We start from the raw sequence: 14,236 nt of genomic DNA on the forward strand, positions 1-14,236 counted from the left end.
TTTTAGTCTATGATTACGACCGGAAACTTGTTAAATTAGTCCAGTTGTTTGACGTATAAGAACTTAATTTCGAGATGTGACAGTGTAGCCAAACGAGTGATCAGCCGAACAGCGAAATTCGAAGCTACGGAATTTAATGCGCTCAAGTTACACTCGAGCTGAGAGGATCGGTGTAGTGGACGGCTCTGTATTGATTTCTGTCACCTAGGGGTCTTCAACGTGCGCCGAAACCCACACCAAGTAATGAAAATGGCGCAGAAGACTCCATCACGTATGAGATAAACCAACCACAAAAAGAACAAAATACCCTCTCGTGCTGTTCCACGCAGAACAAGAAATAAAAGATAAAGAAAAGATACGAGTTTTCAGAACAGTTGGCTCGCTAGCAGTGCTAAGTCGGGAAATTCGAATTTTATTGGATAATTGCGCCTTCAATTAACCACAAGAGGAGAGAGAGGGTTGGGAGCGAAGAGCGGAGACGACCATCGCCTTTGGACGACATTTACAGGGAAGGAAGCGGATGTACAGACAAGTTTTCATTTCTGTCACTATTTGCAAGACATGAATTCAACAGTCTTCATTAGCGAAGGCGTTCATCGCCACCGGTGTGCTTCCAGGGTGGGAACGCTCACATTGCTATCTCTAAAGTAAGTGGTGGTGGGGTGTTGCACTAGTGAAGAATTGCGAAAGGAAGCTAAACACATTGAATGCACGCGTGACAAACGTTATGTAAGAAAGAATTCGATGTATAATTTATTTATAAAAACTCCATTTATATCATAATCCTGGAAATGAGTTTAAGGAAAACCCATCCTCATTTTCTGTTCTTTTCGTTTTCCTGAGTTAGAAAGCTCCAATGACCCAGGGAAAATTGTTGGGTGGCACCAGTGGTATAAACTCTATGAACATGGTGCGCGGAAATCCAAGCGACTACGACAAATGGGAAAAGGAGTATAATGCCTCCGGGTGGAACTACAGCAGCATCCTGAAATATTTCAAGGAAACTGAGAATTTTACAATTAACGACGAGCGAATAAAAAATGGTAAGTTTACAGGTCCATTCCTAACCTATTTTTTGTGGGTACGAATCCGACAACAGCAAACAAAAATAGCTGTATCACAGCATTATTTTTATAATGAATAACCATGACTATGCACACCACTAGAAAACTAGCCTCCAAGTAACAGCCATTTGTGAAAGTCAGAACTTTTACGCATTCGTAAGTTATCGCTTCCAGTCCCTCTTGCTCACCGAAGTAGATTTATTCTCTCGCAGAAACCGCCTTTATAACATCGTCTCGAAGCTTTGGATGAAAAAATTCGGACGCGTCTCCATACAGAAACAAGCCAGCCCACGTCGTGTGTGTCACGAATGCAGCAGGGCAAGTAACAACCGCCCTCACCGTCCGCACAACATCAACGGAAGCTGCTGAAGAAGCCGCTATTGCCCTGGCCATCGCGACGGGAAAAGATGCAATTACAATTTTGACGGATTCCCAGGCGGCGTGCTGCAGTTACCAACGAGGCCACATCAGCAAAACGGCATTTCAAATCCTTAAGAATACTGCCCACATACCTGAAACGCGGCTCATCTGGATACCTGGTCACGAATCTCTCGAAGGTAATGAGGCGGCTCACGCCGCTGCCCGCGCGCTTATACACCGGGCCATTACCATAGAGGGACAAACACCGCTTGCGGCCCCCAAAACAGAACCGCTTGTCAGGTATGCCGACATTCTCACTTACTACCGTCAAGGCGGAAGCACTTTCCCGACTCCGCATTCCCAGTTAACAAGAGCAGACGCCCCCACCCTTCGAAGACTACAGACAAGTACGTACCCCCACAGAACCCTACTCCATGCGATTTACCCCACCCAATAACCGCCTACCTGCCATTTCTGTCCACTTCCCGGTACACTGTACCACCAGATTTGGGAGTGCCAGAAGACCCCAGGCCTTGCCCCAATAACCTCCCCCTTCTACAAGCAGTGGGCGAACCGCCTGACGAGCCCGGACCTTGGGACCCAGCGTGAGCTGGTGAAGCCGAGCTCAGGGTATCCCGGAATAGGGAAGTCCCCCACCGAGCGCGTGCCCTAACATCTGCACCAGCTTGACAAATAAAGATATATTCATCATCATCATCAGTTGCTTACCAAAACAAATATTATTTGAAATACCGACCTTTCCACTGCAAAGGGATGTTGGGGCGATAGAATGTGGCAAAAGAAAATGTAGGTACATTCATTGTACCATACCACTCCCGTGGAAATAATAAGTCTAATTCAGTTAGCGAATTTCAGCCGAAAAGGTATGTTACATCAGCATGTGGGGTGCATAGAATGGTTTCACTAAGTACCAAGGTTCACTTTCATGTGTACTACTTATTGATTTCATATCAAGAGTACTCATTTTCTAAGAAGTTTCGTAAAATGGTCCGGTAATATAAAAGTGCGCTCCACGTCCATGTCCAAAGTGCTGACAATTGATGTTCTACACCTACCCCCCACCACCACCCCCTGCCCCATACACCTACGTCACCTAGACCGCACCTGTGCATCTTCGGGACACTGCGTGCGACATACAATGAGCGGCTTTACTTCTTTACTTTAAAGCGTCCATGGTCCCAGAATCAATATCGTGCCAGAAAGTTCGATATCATTAAATCAAGGTCATCTATTTCACCTTAAAGAGTGAACTAATTAGTCGTTTTCAGCGATATTATCATATCACGGCCGCTATGTGTGCCCCGCAACAGCATTATGGCGACACGATCTTCACCTGTTCAGCACGGTGGCGGCGCACACATTCAGCACAGTGCGATGTCCAGCTGCACTCGGAAATGATGACGTTTTATTCGGGGCGTAACAAAGCGTTGCGGAATTTAGTTAAATGTGTTACGTACCCGTACAAACGCCCCACAATAGACGCAGCAGGTACCGCCTCAGCAAGCCGCCGTATAAGATGCCTTTTCATGCATGTAATTCGAGGTTAACGCGACAGCGGGGTAACACCCTGGACGGGTCACCTTGTGTATTCTCGGGGATGGTAGTGGCGAAATGGCGAACCCCGAGCTTTCCCAATCACACTATAACCAACCGTCGCAATGAGTTTTAAGGTAACGGGCAGAAGACTTGAACGGTGGCAGTCGGAGCCCTGATCAAGGTCTTGCCAATGGGCTGCTCGCTCTATATCTACCAGGCTGGGAGCTCCAGTACCTCATTGTCATTCAGGGTAACGTCAGGGAAGAAAGTACCCCAGGTCCCTGCTTTATACTTTGGCGCATGGTATCTTCTAAACCCCCTCTTCCGCCCCCCCCCCCCAAAAAAAAGAAAAAACACGATCGGCCCTTGGAAAAGGACTGCATCGAAGTGGCCTTTCCACCACTTTCTTCAAGCATATTATCGAAGTCTGAAAAGTATTGTCGTTGACTGGTAATCGAGTCAGTTCACTCAGCAAGACCCGTTCACTCACGGTCCGTATTCCTCGTATGAAAATTTCTGAAAAGAATTATAGGCGCTTCAAACACCTGGAACTTACAAAATAAGGGGAAAAATACAAATTCTATTGTGACGTGGTAAAGAACAAGTTAACGTACCTGTAGGGGTCCAGGTTTATTGGAGTTAAGTTGTGCTCCACAATAAATTGTAAAAAAAAAAGCACACACGTCGTGAAACAAAGTGACGTAAGCCCCCGAGCGTCGGAGAATCCCTGCTAGCGAATGCCTGCGAAATCCCTGCTAGAAGCATCGTGTCCGATTTAGAACACCACCAATTTCAACAAGAACCGTATACGCTAGTGACGAACGGGTTTGTCTCTTACCTGGTCAAATGAGGTTGCTGGGCAGGCTATACCGTCACATGGAAAAAACGAGCGGTTTGCCGCGTGATGGCCTACAATTACCAAGCGATGGTTTGCGGCAATATCATCCTCTGTAAAACATAAAAGTCTACCTTAAAACCCAGCATATAAGAGTGAACGGGAATATTGTTGCTCCTTCGAGCAACAATATTCATGAACTTACATTCCACGGCTCAATTACATGAAAGTTCATTACATGAAATTTCTGTTCCACGGCTATTTGGTAAATATTGTATTTACAACTTTGTTTTGGAACTAAAATTACGCCGCAGTTGTCTAGTTATAATAACAGGTAATGCGAATATCGTAGGTTGTAAACAATTAGGAAAGTTGCTCGTTGGCCAACGAACTCCTTACGTGACATTTTAGTGCAAACCTTTTTTGTGCTTCTATATTTAGTTACCGCGTATCATGGAAAGCATGGCGAAACACCTGTAAACTACCCCAACTACTATACAAACTTGAGCCACGTTTTCCTAAATGCCTGCAAGGAGTTTGGTTATGAATACGTCGATTACAATGGAGAAAAAAAGGCTGGTAAGTGCCCATCCCCTTCATAACTTCTGGTATATCTGTTCTAAACAAAACGTATTGCATCAGTGCCAGGGATGCCTATTATTCTAGGTAAAATTGCCGATCTTTAGTTCTTTGGGTGAATTAGAAGTTTAATTGCCGGTACACACTTGTTCTAGTGTATATTTATTCAATGTGGCAATTTATATATACGGAAAGAAGCAACGTCCAGGTACGGATTGTTTTCCTGGTCCGGCAATGTATAACATCTCCTAACCCCAGAGGAGGCTACACCAGATAGATAGGTGCAATTATACTGGGAAAGTTCCAGAACACAGAATCCTTCACTAAGACAAGGTTGGCCCCCCTGGTGTAATATTCGGCTGAATACTCCCAATCTGCGGTTGGCCTTCGTCCTGCAATCGAATAAATGAGTTGACGATATTAATCACGATGATTATGATGCAGCACTTTTCCCTGTCTTTCGTGTCTCTTATTCCTTCCGCGCAATCATTCCGTATACAGAACGTGTGTATATATTAATATGTATAACACTCTACATAAACTTTCTGTTGTCTGATGTTTATTTACATGATACTTTTACAAAGAATCCGGAAGAGTCTCGCGAAAGGCATATTTGCTGATGGCCAAGGCATTTCATGCAACCCTACTTTCTTTAAGCTATGATAGTGACTTCAAGGCCGTTCTTGCCGGCCGGGTGGAATCTACGACCGACTGGGCAAGAGGTGTCTTTAATAGGGTAACAAATGTTTGTCAGTAAACTTTGTATGTGTGAGGGAAAGTGCTTGCAGTATGAAATTCCTTGCAAAGAATAACCAGAATAACCTGACATAAAAAACCGGAAAGTGGTACGGGCAGGAATATGCTAATCCTCCGTTTGCTATGAAGTACAAGGGCTTTCTAGCTCATTCTCGCAGGTGGCCCGCGGGATTTTTTGCACGCCTACCGCCGCTGATTGCAAGCTCGGAAAAAGGGTACAGGAATTTGTAGAATTGTTTACTAACGTGAAAGCATTATTCTGCCACGTCTCAGTTCCCTTAGACTTTTATTTCCCAGGGGGCACTAAAGGGACAATTCAAGCCAGACAGCGTCTTCGTTTTGATCTTGTGCTTTTTAGTTATTCCAGGATAACGCTGAATTTTATAGCCCCTTGAGATTTTGTGAGTCTATTTCTAGTTTTCTTTCTAAAGGACGCGAGTTCGATTCCCTGTCGCGGCGGCCGCTTTCCTGGGGAAGGCGAAAAGCGAAAACGCCGGTGTGTTCGAAATTGCGGCGCGCATTAAAGATCCCCAGGTGGTCAGACTTAATACAGAGTCCTAGCCTACGGCGCGCCTCACCTCTTGCGTTGTGTCGGCGCGTTAAACCCTACAATCAAACAGTTTTCCTTCTATGTCTGTTTTTCTGTTGTTGCCATAATTGCGGACGCCATCGTAGAGACGAAACGGCTGGAATGCTGGCTGTAGGAAAAAGACAACAGATGGGTATGAATTAAGTACCGTAGCGAGCCGGTCTTGCATTTAACAGGCATTTGGAGCTGCTACTTTGTAACAAAATGGAACTTTGGCGTATGGCGAGTTGTTGACTTTGTAGCGTGTAGCCTCATATAATTTATTTGCAATGAGTTGCTTTTGAGATGTATTGTTATAGCAGCAACGGATTTTTTTCTCTGTGTGTTCGATAGAAATGGCCGATTTTGAATTGAAGCTACAAATCAAAATAAGATTATTTTTGACATTCGGGGAGTTGAGTAGCACTTACAGCTTTTCGGTGATACCGTGCCCTCTTAAGTATGAGTCAGGAGCAGCGTTACTGCATTGAAGCCATAATGTCCTCCTAGAAGACACTGAAAGGTTGGTGCTATTTATCCGAAAGCTCGTGAGTTTTGGTTTTACAACTAATTCCAATGCCGAAGCACGGACGTAAAAATTGATGGGTCGTTATTCCGGTGCTAAAGGCGTCGCCATCCAAGAAATCTGGCCCTAGAACGCTAAGCTACTTCTGCGCGCTATCGCAAAAGCATTCAGACCAGCTGAGTTCGCTGCAGTGGTGTATCGCAAATGCATGCGCGTACGCTGGCTGCAGCATAATGCAACAGAGGTGCCTTGAGCTTGTCGCCACTCGCTGCGTTTCCGCCTGTTGAAAGGTGGCGTGAGTTATTCTCCCCTGCAGAATGTTTCCCCGGGTACCCTGATCACAGAGCTGTTACAATATATATATATATATATATATATATATATATATATATATATATATATATATATATATATATATATATATATATATATATATATATATATATATATATATATATATATATATATATATATTTTTATATATATATATATATATATATATATATATATATATATATATATATTCTCTACTTTCTTTCCAAATTCTTTATCTGTTTCAATTACCTACCACATCCTCCCGTTTGCTTTCCGAGGTTTTTTGACTGCCAACCCTTATTTCTGTCTTACTTTCAACGAGCCCCTCATTTGCTATTCTGATTCGCTACATGCATAGCGAGGGCCTCTGTTCTAGCAGTCTTGGTGCCATACGGAGCTTAAAAGGGTTCAACGCTGGTCGACCACTCTCGACATGTCGTAGACACTCGAGTCACGGCTCGGGGGTTAAAAAGAAGGTCCCCTTCACCCCTAGTAGTCAGAGTGGCGCTGGCTACCACCCCCAAGCGCAGGAAACAAAAATGCCTAACATAAATACCCAGAAAGTGGAGGGGAAATTTAACCCCGCCGGTAGCGTAGTGGTTATCGCACCAGACCGGTATTCTGGAGGTCGTGGGTTCGGATCCCACCTGGCGGGCATTTTTTCTCCACTTCCTTTCTTTCTTTTCAAATTCTTTATATGTTTCAATCACCTACCACATCCTCCCGTTTGCTTTCCGAGGTTTTCTTGACTGCCAACCCTTATTTCTGTCTTATATATACATATATATATATATATATATATATGTATATATATATATATATATATATGTATATATTGTCGCGAAGCCAAGGACCACGCAGTTGTTATGAAGGAGAAACAAGTTTATTGGAGCGAACTTGTGCTCCCCTAACAACTCAAAAGAATACAGAGGCGGCGAAGCAGCGGTCAACAAAGTGACTTGCGTCGGCGAGCGTCGCAGAATCGAATGCCGAGGCGTCTGCTCTGCAGGCTTTTTATCTTTCGGCGCGAGTGTTTCTGGAACCGTCGATTCACATCCAGAACATTGTAGAACACACACGATTATTTTGGGCTAGCGACGTTAGGGCGAAACAGTTTGCTTATCTGAATGTGATAGCCAGTGCGGCATAAAAATAAAGAATGGAAGACGCGCTTTGCTTGGAATGCAGATAACACAGCCGGGCGTGGCCCAGCAGTAAAAACAAACAATAAATAAGCAAGCCCATACATGGTTCGCGGCATTACCCCCCTCTAAGAGTGCATCGACCCGATGCTAAAATAAAAGACAGTCCGAACAAACAACAACAACAAAAAAAAGTCCGTCATCTTGCATAGTAAGGTTTCAAGCGAACGACGTGGGCGACTTCGGGCCGTGTGCGTCGTCGTGATGTCCTGGAATCACCATCGGGGATCACCTCGTAGGTAAGTTGGCCGACACGTCGTAGAATTTGGTAGGGTCCGAAATATCGTCGCAGAAGCTTCTCACTGAGTCCGCGTCGTCGGATGGGAGTCCAAACCCAAACACGGTCCCCTGGGTGGTACTCGGCGTCTCGGCGTCGGAGGTTGTAGCGCCCGGCATCCACGAGCTGCTGGCGCGTAGTACGAACTCGAACCAGATGGCGGGCCTCCTCCGCATGCTGAAGGTATCCTTGGACGTCGGTGTTGAGGTCGTCGTCTTCTACGTGCGGAAGCATGGCGTCGAGCATCGTAGTTGGCCGTCTTCCGTAGACAAGCTCCAACGGCGTCAGCTGCGTCGTCTCCTGGATAGCCGTGTTGTACGCACATGTGACATACAGGAGCACTTCGTCCCAAGTCTTATGTTCAACATCAACGTACATTGACAACATATCTGCGATTGTCTTGTTCAGACATTCTGTTAGTCCGTTCGTTTGGGGGTGGTACGCCGTCGTTCTTCTGTGTTCCGTGTTGCTGTAGCGTAATATTCCTTGCATCAGCTCCGCAGTAAAGGCCGTTCCGCGGTCCGTGATTAGGACTTCCGGGGCTCCATGTCGAAGCACAACTTGGCTTATGAAGAGCTTTGCGACTTCCTATGCAGTGCCACTCGGAAGAGCGGCGGTCTCTGCGTAGCGCGTCATGTAGTCTGTCGCCACGACAATCCACTTGTTCTGTGATTGTGACGTAGGGAACGGGCCTAGAAGGTCCATTCCAATCTGTTGAAAGGGCCTCGACGGGACGGCGATCGGTTGCAGAAAGCCGGCGGGTCGTGCCGGCGGCGTTTTTCGTCGCTGACAGTCACGGCAGCTCCGGACGTAGTGGGTGACGTCGGATGTAAGGCGGGGCCAGTAGTACTTCGCCTTAATTTTTCCAATTGTGCTGGCTGTTCCGAGATGTCCGGAAGACGGGTAGTCGTGGCACGCTTCCAAAATTTCGTCAAGAAGGTGTGCGGGGATGACAAGAAAGTAATTCGTTCTCGTTCCGGGGCTGAAATTCTTCTTCACAAGGACGGAGTTTCTCAGGCTGAATGCTGGTAAGCTGCGTTTGAAGGTCCTAGGAACGGCAACGTTGCATCCTTCGAGGTACTCGATTATGACGCGTAAGTCGGGGTCGGCACGCTGCTGGGCGGCTAGGTCGCTCTCCGTAACGACTCCGAAGAACGCGCTGTCTTCATCGCAGTCTAGTGGTGGCGGGTCGACGGGGGCGCGGGACAGGCAGTCGGCGTCGGAGTATTTCCTGCCGGATTTGTAGACGATTGTAACGTCGAACTCTTGCAGGCGCAAGCTCCAGCGCCCAAGACGGCCAGAGGGGTCCTTCAAATTGGCGAGCCAACACAGCGCATGGTGGTCTGTGACAACCTTGAATGGTCTACCATATACGTATGGGCGAAATTTTGAAATGGCCCATATAATTGCGAGGCACTCTTTTTCAGAGGCTGAGTAATTTTTCTCCTCCTTCGACAGACCACGGCTTGCAAAGGCGATTACTTTTTCGCCAGCGCTTTGCTTTTGGACGAGAACAGCACCCAAGGCTATATCGCTGGCATCGGTGTGCATTTCTGTTTCGGAGTTTTCGTCGAAATGAGCGAGCGCGGGAGGGCTTTGCAGGCGATTTTGCAGCTCGCAGAATGCCTTTTCTTGGTCGTTTTCCCAGCTAAAAGGCGTGCTATCTTTCGTCAACCGTGTGAGTGACTCTGCAATGCGGGCGAAGTTTGCGAAGAAGCGCCGGTAGTATGCGCACAGTCCGAGAAATCTTCGCACGCCCTTCTTGTCTTTCGGCCTTGGGAAGTTCGCAATGGCCGAAGTTTTTGCCGGGTCAGGTAGGACTCCCGCGGCGTTGACGACGTGGCCCAAGAACTTCAGCTCCTCATACGCGAAACGACACTTTTCAGGCTTCAGCGTTAACCCCGATGTACGAATGGCCTCGAGTACAGACTCTAACCTTGCAAGGTGTTCGTCGAAATTCCGGGCGAATACCACAACGTCATCGAGGTATACGAGGCAAGTGTGCCCCTTCAGGCCAGCTAGCACAGTGTCCATGACTCTCTGAAACGTTGCTGGCGACGTGCACAGCCCAAAAGGCATCACCTTGAACTCGTATAGGCCGTCCGGGGTTATAAACGCAGTCTTCTCTCGGTCTCTCTCGTCCACTTCAATTTGCCAGTAGCCGGTCTTCAAATCCATCGATGAGAAGTACTTGGCATGGCAGAGGTGGTCAAGAGCGTCGTCGATTCGTGGCAGGGGATACACGTCCTTTATGGTGATTTTGTTTAGTCGCCGGTAGTCAACGCAGAACCTTAATGTGCCGTCTTTTTTGCCGTCTTTAAGGACGACGCAATTGTTATGAAGGAGAAACAAGTTTATTGGAGCGAACTTGTGCTCCCCTAACAACTCAAAAGAATACAGAGGCGGCGAAGCAGCGGTCAACAAAGTGACTTGCGTCGGCGAGCGTCACAGAATCGAATGCCAAAGCGTCTTCTCTGCAGGCTTTTTATCTTTCGGCGCGAGTGTTTCTGGAACCGTCGATTCACATCCAGAACATTGTAGAACACAGACGATTATTCTGGGCTAGCGACGTTAGGGCGAAACAGTTTGCTTATCTGAATGTGATCGCCCGTGCGGCACAAAAATAAAGAATGGGAGACGCGCTTTGCTGGGAACGCAGATAACACAGCCGGGCGTGGCGCGGCAGTAACAAGAAACAATAAATAAGCAAGCCCATACATGGTTCGCGGCAATATATATATATATATATATATATATATATATATATATATATATATAGTATAAGTAAAGAGTCGGATACACAGCAAGAACAATAGCAAACCAGGTTTACTTACGTAGCGGCAACGGGACTTGCCTTCATCAGAGTAAAGTTACATGATATATATATATATAAATATTGTGAGGACTGATGGCGACGGGCGCCTGCCTTCGCGAAGAGGGAGGAAATAGTGTGGGGACGGATTGAGTCAGGTGGCTGCATCGCTTGGAGGGACGAACTAGTGTGAGGGCCAATCCCCTCACAAGGGCGCATTTCTATGCATCACCTGTAAATCCCCATCATCACACAGGGGCCTCCGCCACTTCTTCATTTTGTAGATTATCATCATCATTGTGTGATCTGGTGTTCTTCGGCCCCGATCGCCTGAATAAAAGGCTGCCTCGAATCTTCGCCTTTCAATATATATATATATATATATTCAAAAACTTGGGTTTCGACCAGTTTCGACCAGGCCACTGGTCGAAACTGTCGAAATAAAGTCTTTGTTAGTGTTTTCCAAGTGGTCGCACCCAAGTTTTTGAATATTTAAACAGTAGCCAAGAATTCCTTCTCTGCTTTATATATATATATATATATATATATATATATATATATATATATATATATATATATATATATATATATATATATATATATATATATATATATATATATATATCATAACCAGCCTATCTACGCCCAGTGTAGGGCAAGGGCCTTTCTCATTATTCTCCAATTACCCCGGTCCTGCGCCCACTGTGACCAATTTATCCCCGCAAACTTCTTGGTCTCATCTGCCCATCTAACTTTCTGCCGCCCCTTGCAACACTTGCCTTCTCCAGGGATCCACTCTGTTACCCTTTGTTAATAAAGGGGCGGGCGAAGAGAAGCAGAAAGGCAGGAGGCCACCGTTCCGAGCAGTACCTGCTTCTTCCTTTCTTTTATTCCTCTACTTCTTTTTCTACATTCTCCCCCCACCAGAAGATGGAGGTCCCATTTCTAGGAAATGAAGTGTCTGCACCGGTCTCTTAAATATGTTCCCATCCTGCGTCTTCAAGCTACAGGCCCGAGTGAGCCCGTGTCGTCCAGGAAAAATTTCTGTAACACGACCCAGCAACCAAAGGCTCCTGGAGGTGCCAATTGCCTCCACCAAGACCACGTCCCCAACTTGTGAACTTCGGTTGGGCGGACTTGGATGATGATGAAAGGACCTCAGCTCGAGGATATACTCTCTTCTCCAGCGATTCCACAAGTGGTCCAAAAGCTTCTGCCGGTACCGAAGCTTGCTAATTGTGTTTTCACGTGTCACCTGGTTGATGTAGGAGTCGTCCCCATTGCCTGGGCCAGGTGTGCTCAGCAAGGAAGTTCCAATGAGAAAGTGCGCAGGGCATATTGGCGAGGGCTCCTCCGTACTGGTGTACGTATAAGTAAGAGGCCTTGAATTGATGACAGCTTCTACTTCTGTAAGAAGCGTGGTCAGCTCCTCTGCGCTCAGGCTCGTCTTTCCAAGCACCTTCCGCAAGGCTTACTTTACGGAGCAAAGCAGCCTCTCCCACCAACCTCCCCACCACGGCGCTGCGGAGATTATGAATTTCCACTTAATCCGGTTGGTGGCGAGAAATGAGGATAATGGAGAGGTGCCCATTATCCTCCGTGCCTCTTTGATATCTCTTGGTGCTTTTCTGAATGCGAGCGCGTTGTCGGAGTACAAAGTGCACGGTACCCCTCGGCGCGCCAGGAACCAACGAAAAGCGAGAAGGAAGGCGTCTGAAGAGAGTCCGGTTGTTAACACCAGGTACACAGCTCTTGTGGTAGAGCACGTGAACCGCAAGACATAAGTATTTGAAGTTGTTGCGCCCGGGGTGTTTTTCACGTAAAGTGGACCGGCGAAGTCGAGTCCAGTTACCTCAAATGGTTTGGATGACAGTAGTCTGTCCTCAGGCACCGGAGCATGTTGCACGTTAACAGGTCTGCTGCTGAATCGTTTACAGAGGAAGCAAGCACGAATCACCTTCTTCGCCTCCTGACGAGCATGAATAATCCAGAAACGTTGACGTAACTGGGCCATAATGCTCGCTACGCCACCATGTAATACGCGACAGTGGGCTTCAACAACCATAAACCTTGTGAAGGCATGCCGCTTGGGTAGTATGACCGGATGCTTTTCCTCGTAGGCAGCTCTCATTCCCTGAAGACGACCACTTAAACGAAGAACTCGGTTGTCGTCGAAAAATGGGTGGAGGTTATGCAGGACAGATTGTTTGTCGACACACTGGCCACGCCAAAGTTGCCCGATCTCTCGGTCGAAAACTTCATTTTGGTATGCCGTATCCAGAAAATCACGGCCCTGGCCATCTCCTCGGTGGTGCTCGACGCAGGAAACGACCTTTGCGTATGTCGACAACGTTCCATGAACCTGAAGACCTGTGCTGTGATACGCAGCAGCTTATGCAGACTGCTAAATCTCTCGAGGCATAAAATGGGCTCTGAATTTGAGTCCTCGACTCCTCATCACCCGGCTGTGGGTCATCACGCGGCTGTGGGTGCACCATCTGCTCCCCGCAGGGGTCTCTCAATTTGCTTGGGTCAGTAGGCCAGTCAGAACGCGGTTTCGGCAGCCACTCTGGGCCTCTCCACCATATTCGACTCTCACGTAGAGTAGTCGCAGACACACCTCTCGTCAACAAATCTCCAGGGTTATCTTCACCTGGGCAATATATCCAGTCCTCTGGTTTGGTTACAGTTGTGATTTCAAATATTCGGTTCCGGACAAACTGGTTTTGTTTGTTCAGATGCCCTCGGATTCAGTTGAGTACGGTTGTAGAATCTGTCCACATGACAACGCTCAGCGTAAACGTATCCCACGATGTTCGCAGGTAATTCACCATTCTCGTTCCTACCACTGCGCCTATCAGTTCCAGTTTCGGAAGAGTCAAGGCTTTCATCGGTGCCACTCAAGATTTGGCCATAATCAAGGAAGTGACAACATGATCATTGGTGTCTGAAGCCTTGAGGTATGCGCACGCTCAATATGCTTTCAAGCTGGCTTCTACGAAAACGTGAATGTCAGCAGCTTTCACTACTGTGTCAAGTTCATGTCTCACGCACCGTGGCATCCTAATCGAAGCCAGCTGGAGTAAATCGGCACACCAGGCTTTCCCCAACATGGCTACATCTGTGGGTAGGTCAGCATCCCATGACACCTGCCTCAGCCACAATTGTTGAAACAGGATCTTAGCTGTGACAGTAAACTCCAAGTGGATCGAAGATCCTGCCCGCCGTCTTCAGCAAAGAACGCTTCGAGTTAGACGTGACCGAAGCCAAATACTGGATTACTGCTTTGGGCGATAAGTCAAAACAATCATGCTCTGTATTCCAAAGCATTCCCAGCACGGTCCCAGAAGTTGGTGCTCCGTCAACGTTTTCCTCTTTCTGGTCA

At 47.1% G+C, this 14,236-nt stretch overlaps 1 protein-coding gene across 1 annotated transcript in view; it reads left to right on the forward strand.

The window, feature by feature from the left end:
- The window catches only part of LOC144172484 (4-pyridoxate dehydrogenase-like), a 201,435-nt gene that overhangs the window by 18,191 nt on the left and 169,008 nt on the right, over positions 1–14,236 (forward strand). Inside the window, exons 3-4 of the mRNA XM_077701179.1 lie at positions 848–1,043; positions 4,258–4,395. Of these exons, the coding sequence (XP_077557305.1) occupies positions 848–1,043; positions 4,258–4,395 (334 nt within the window). The remainder of the gene's footprint in view (positions 1–847; positions 1,044–4,257; positions 4,396–14,236) is intronic.

This window comes from Haemaphysalis longicornis, unplaced genomic scaffold, assembly GCF_048455015.1.
Source record: "Haemaphysalis longicornis isolate Haplotype H1 unplaced genomic scaffold, Haemaphysalis longicornis Haplotype H1 scaffold_227, whole genome shotgun sequence".
Lineage (NCBI taxonomy): Eukaryota > Metazoa > Arthropoda > Arachnida > Ixodida > Ixodidae > Haemaphysalis > Haemaphysalis longicornis.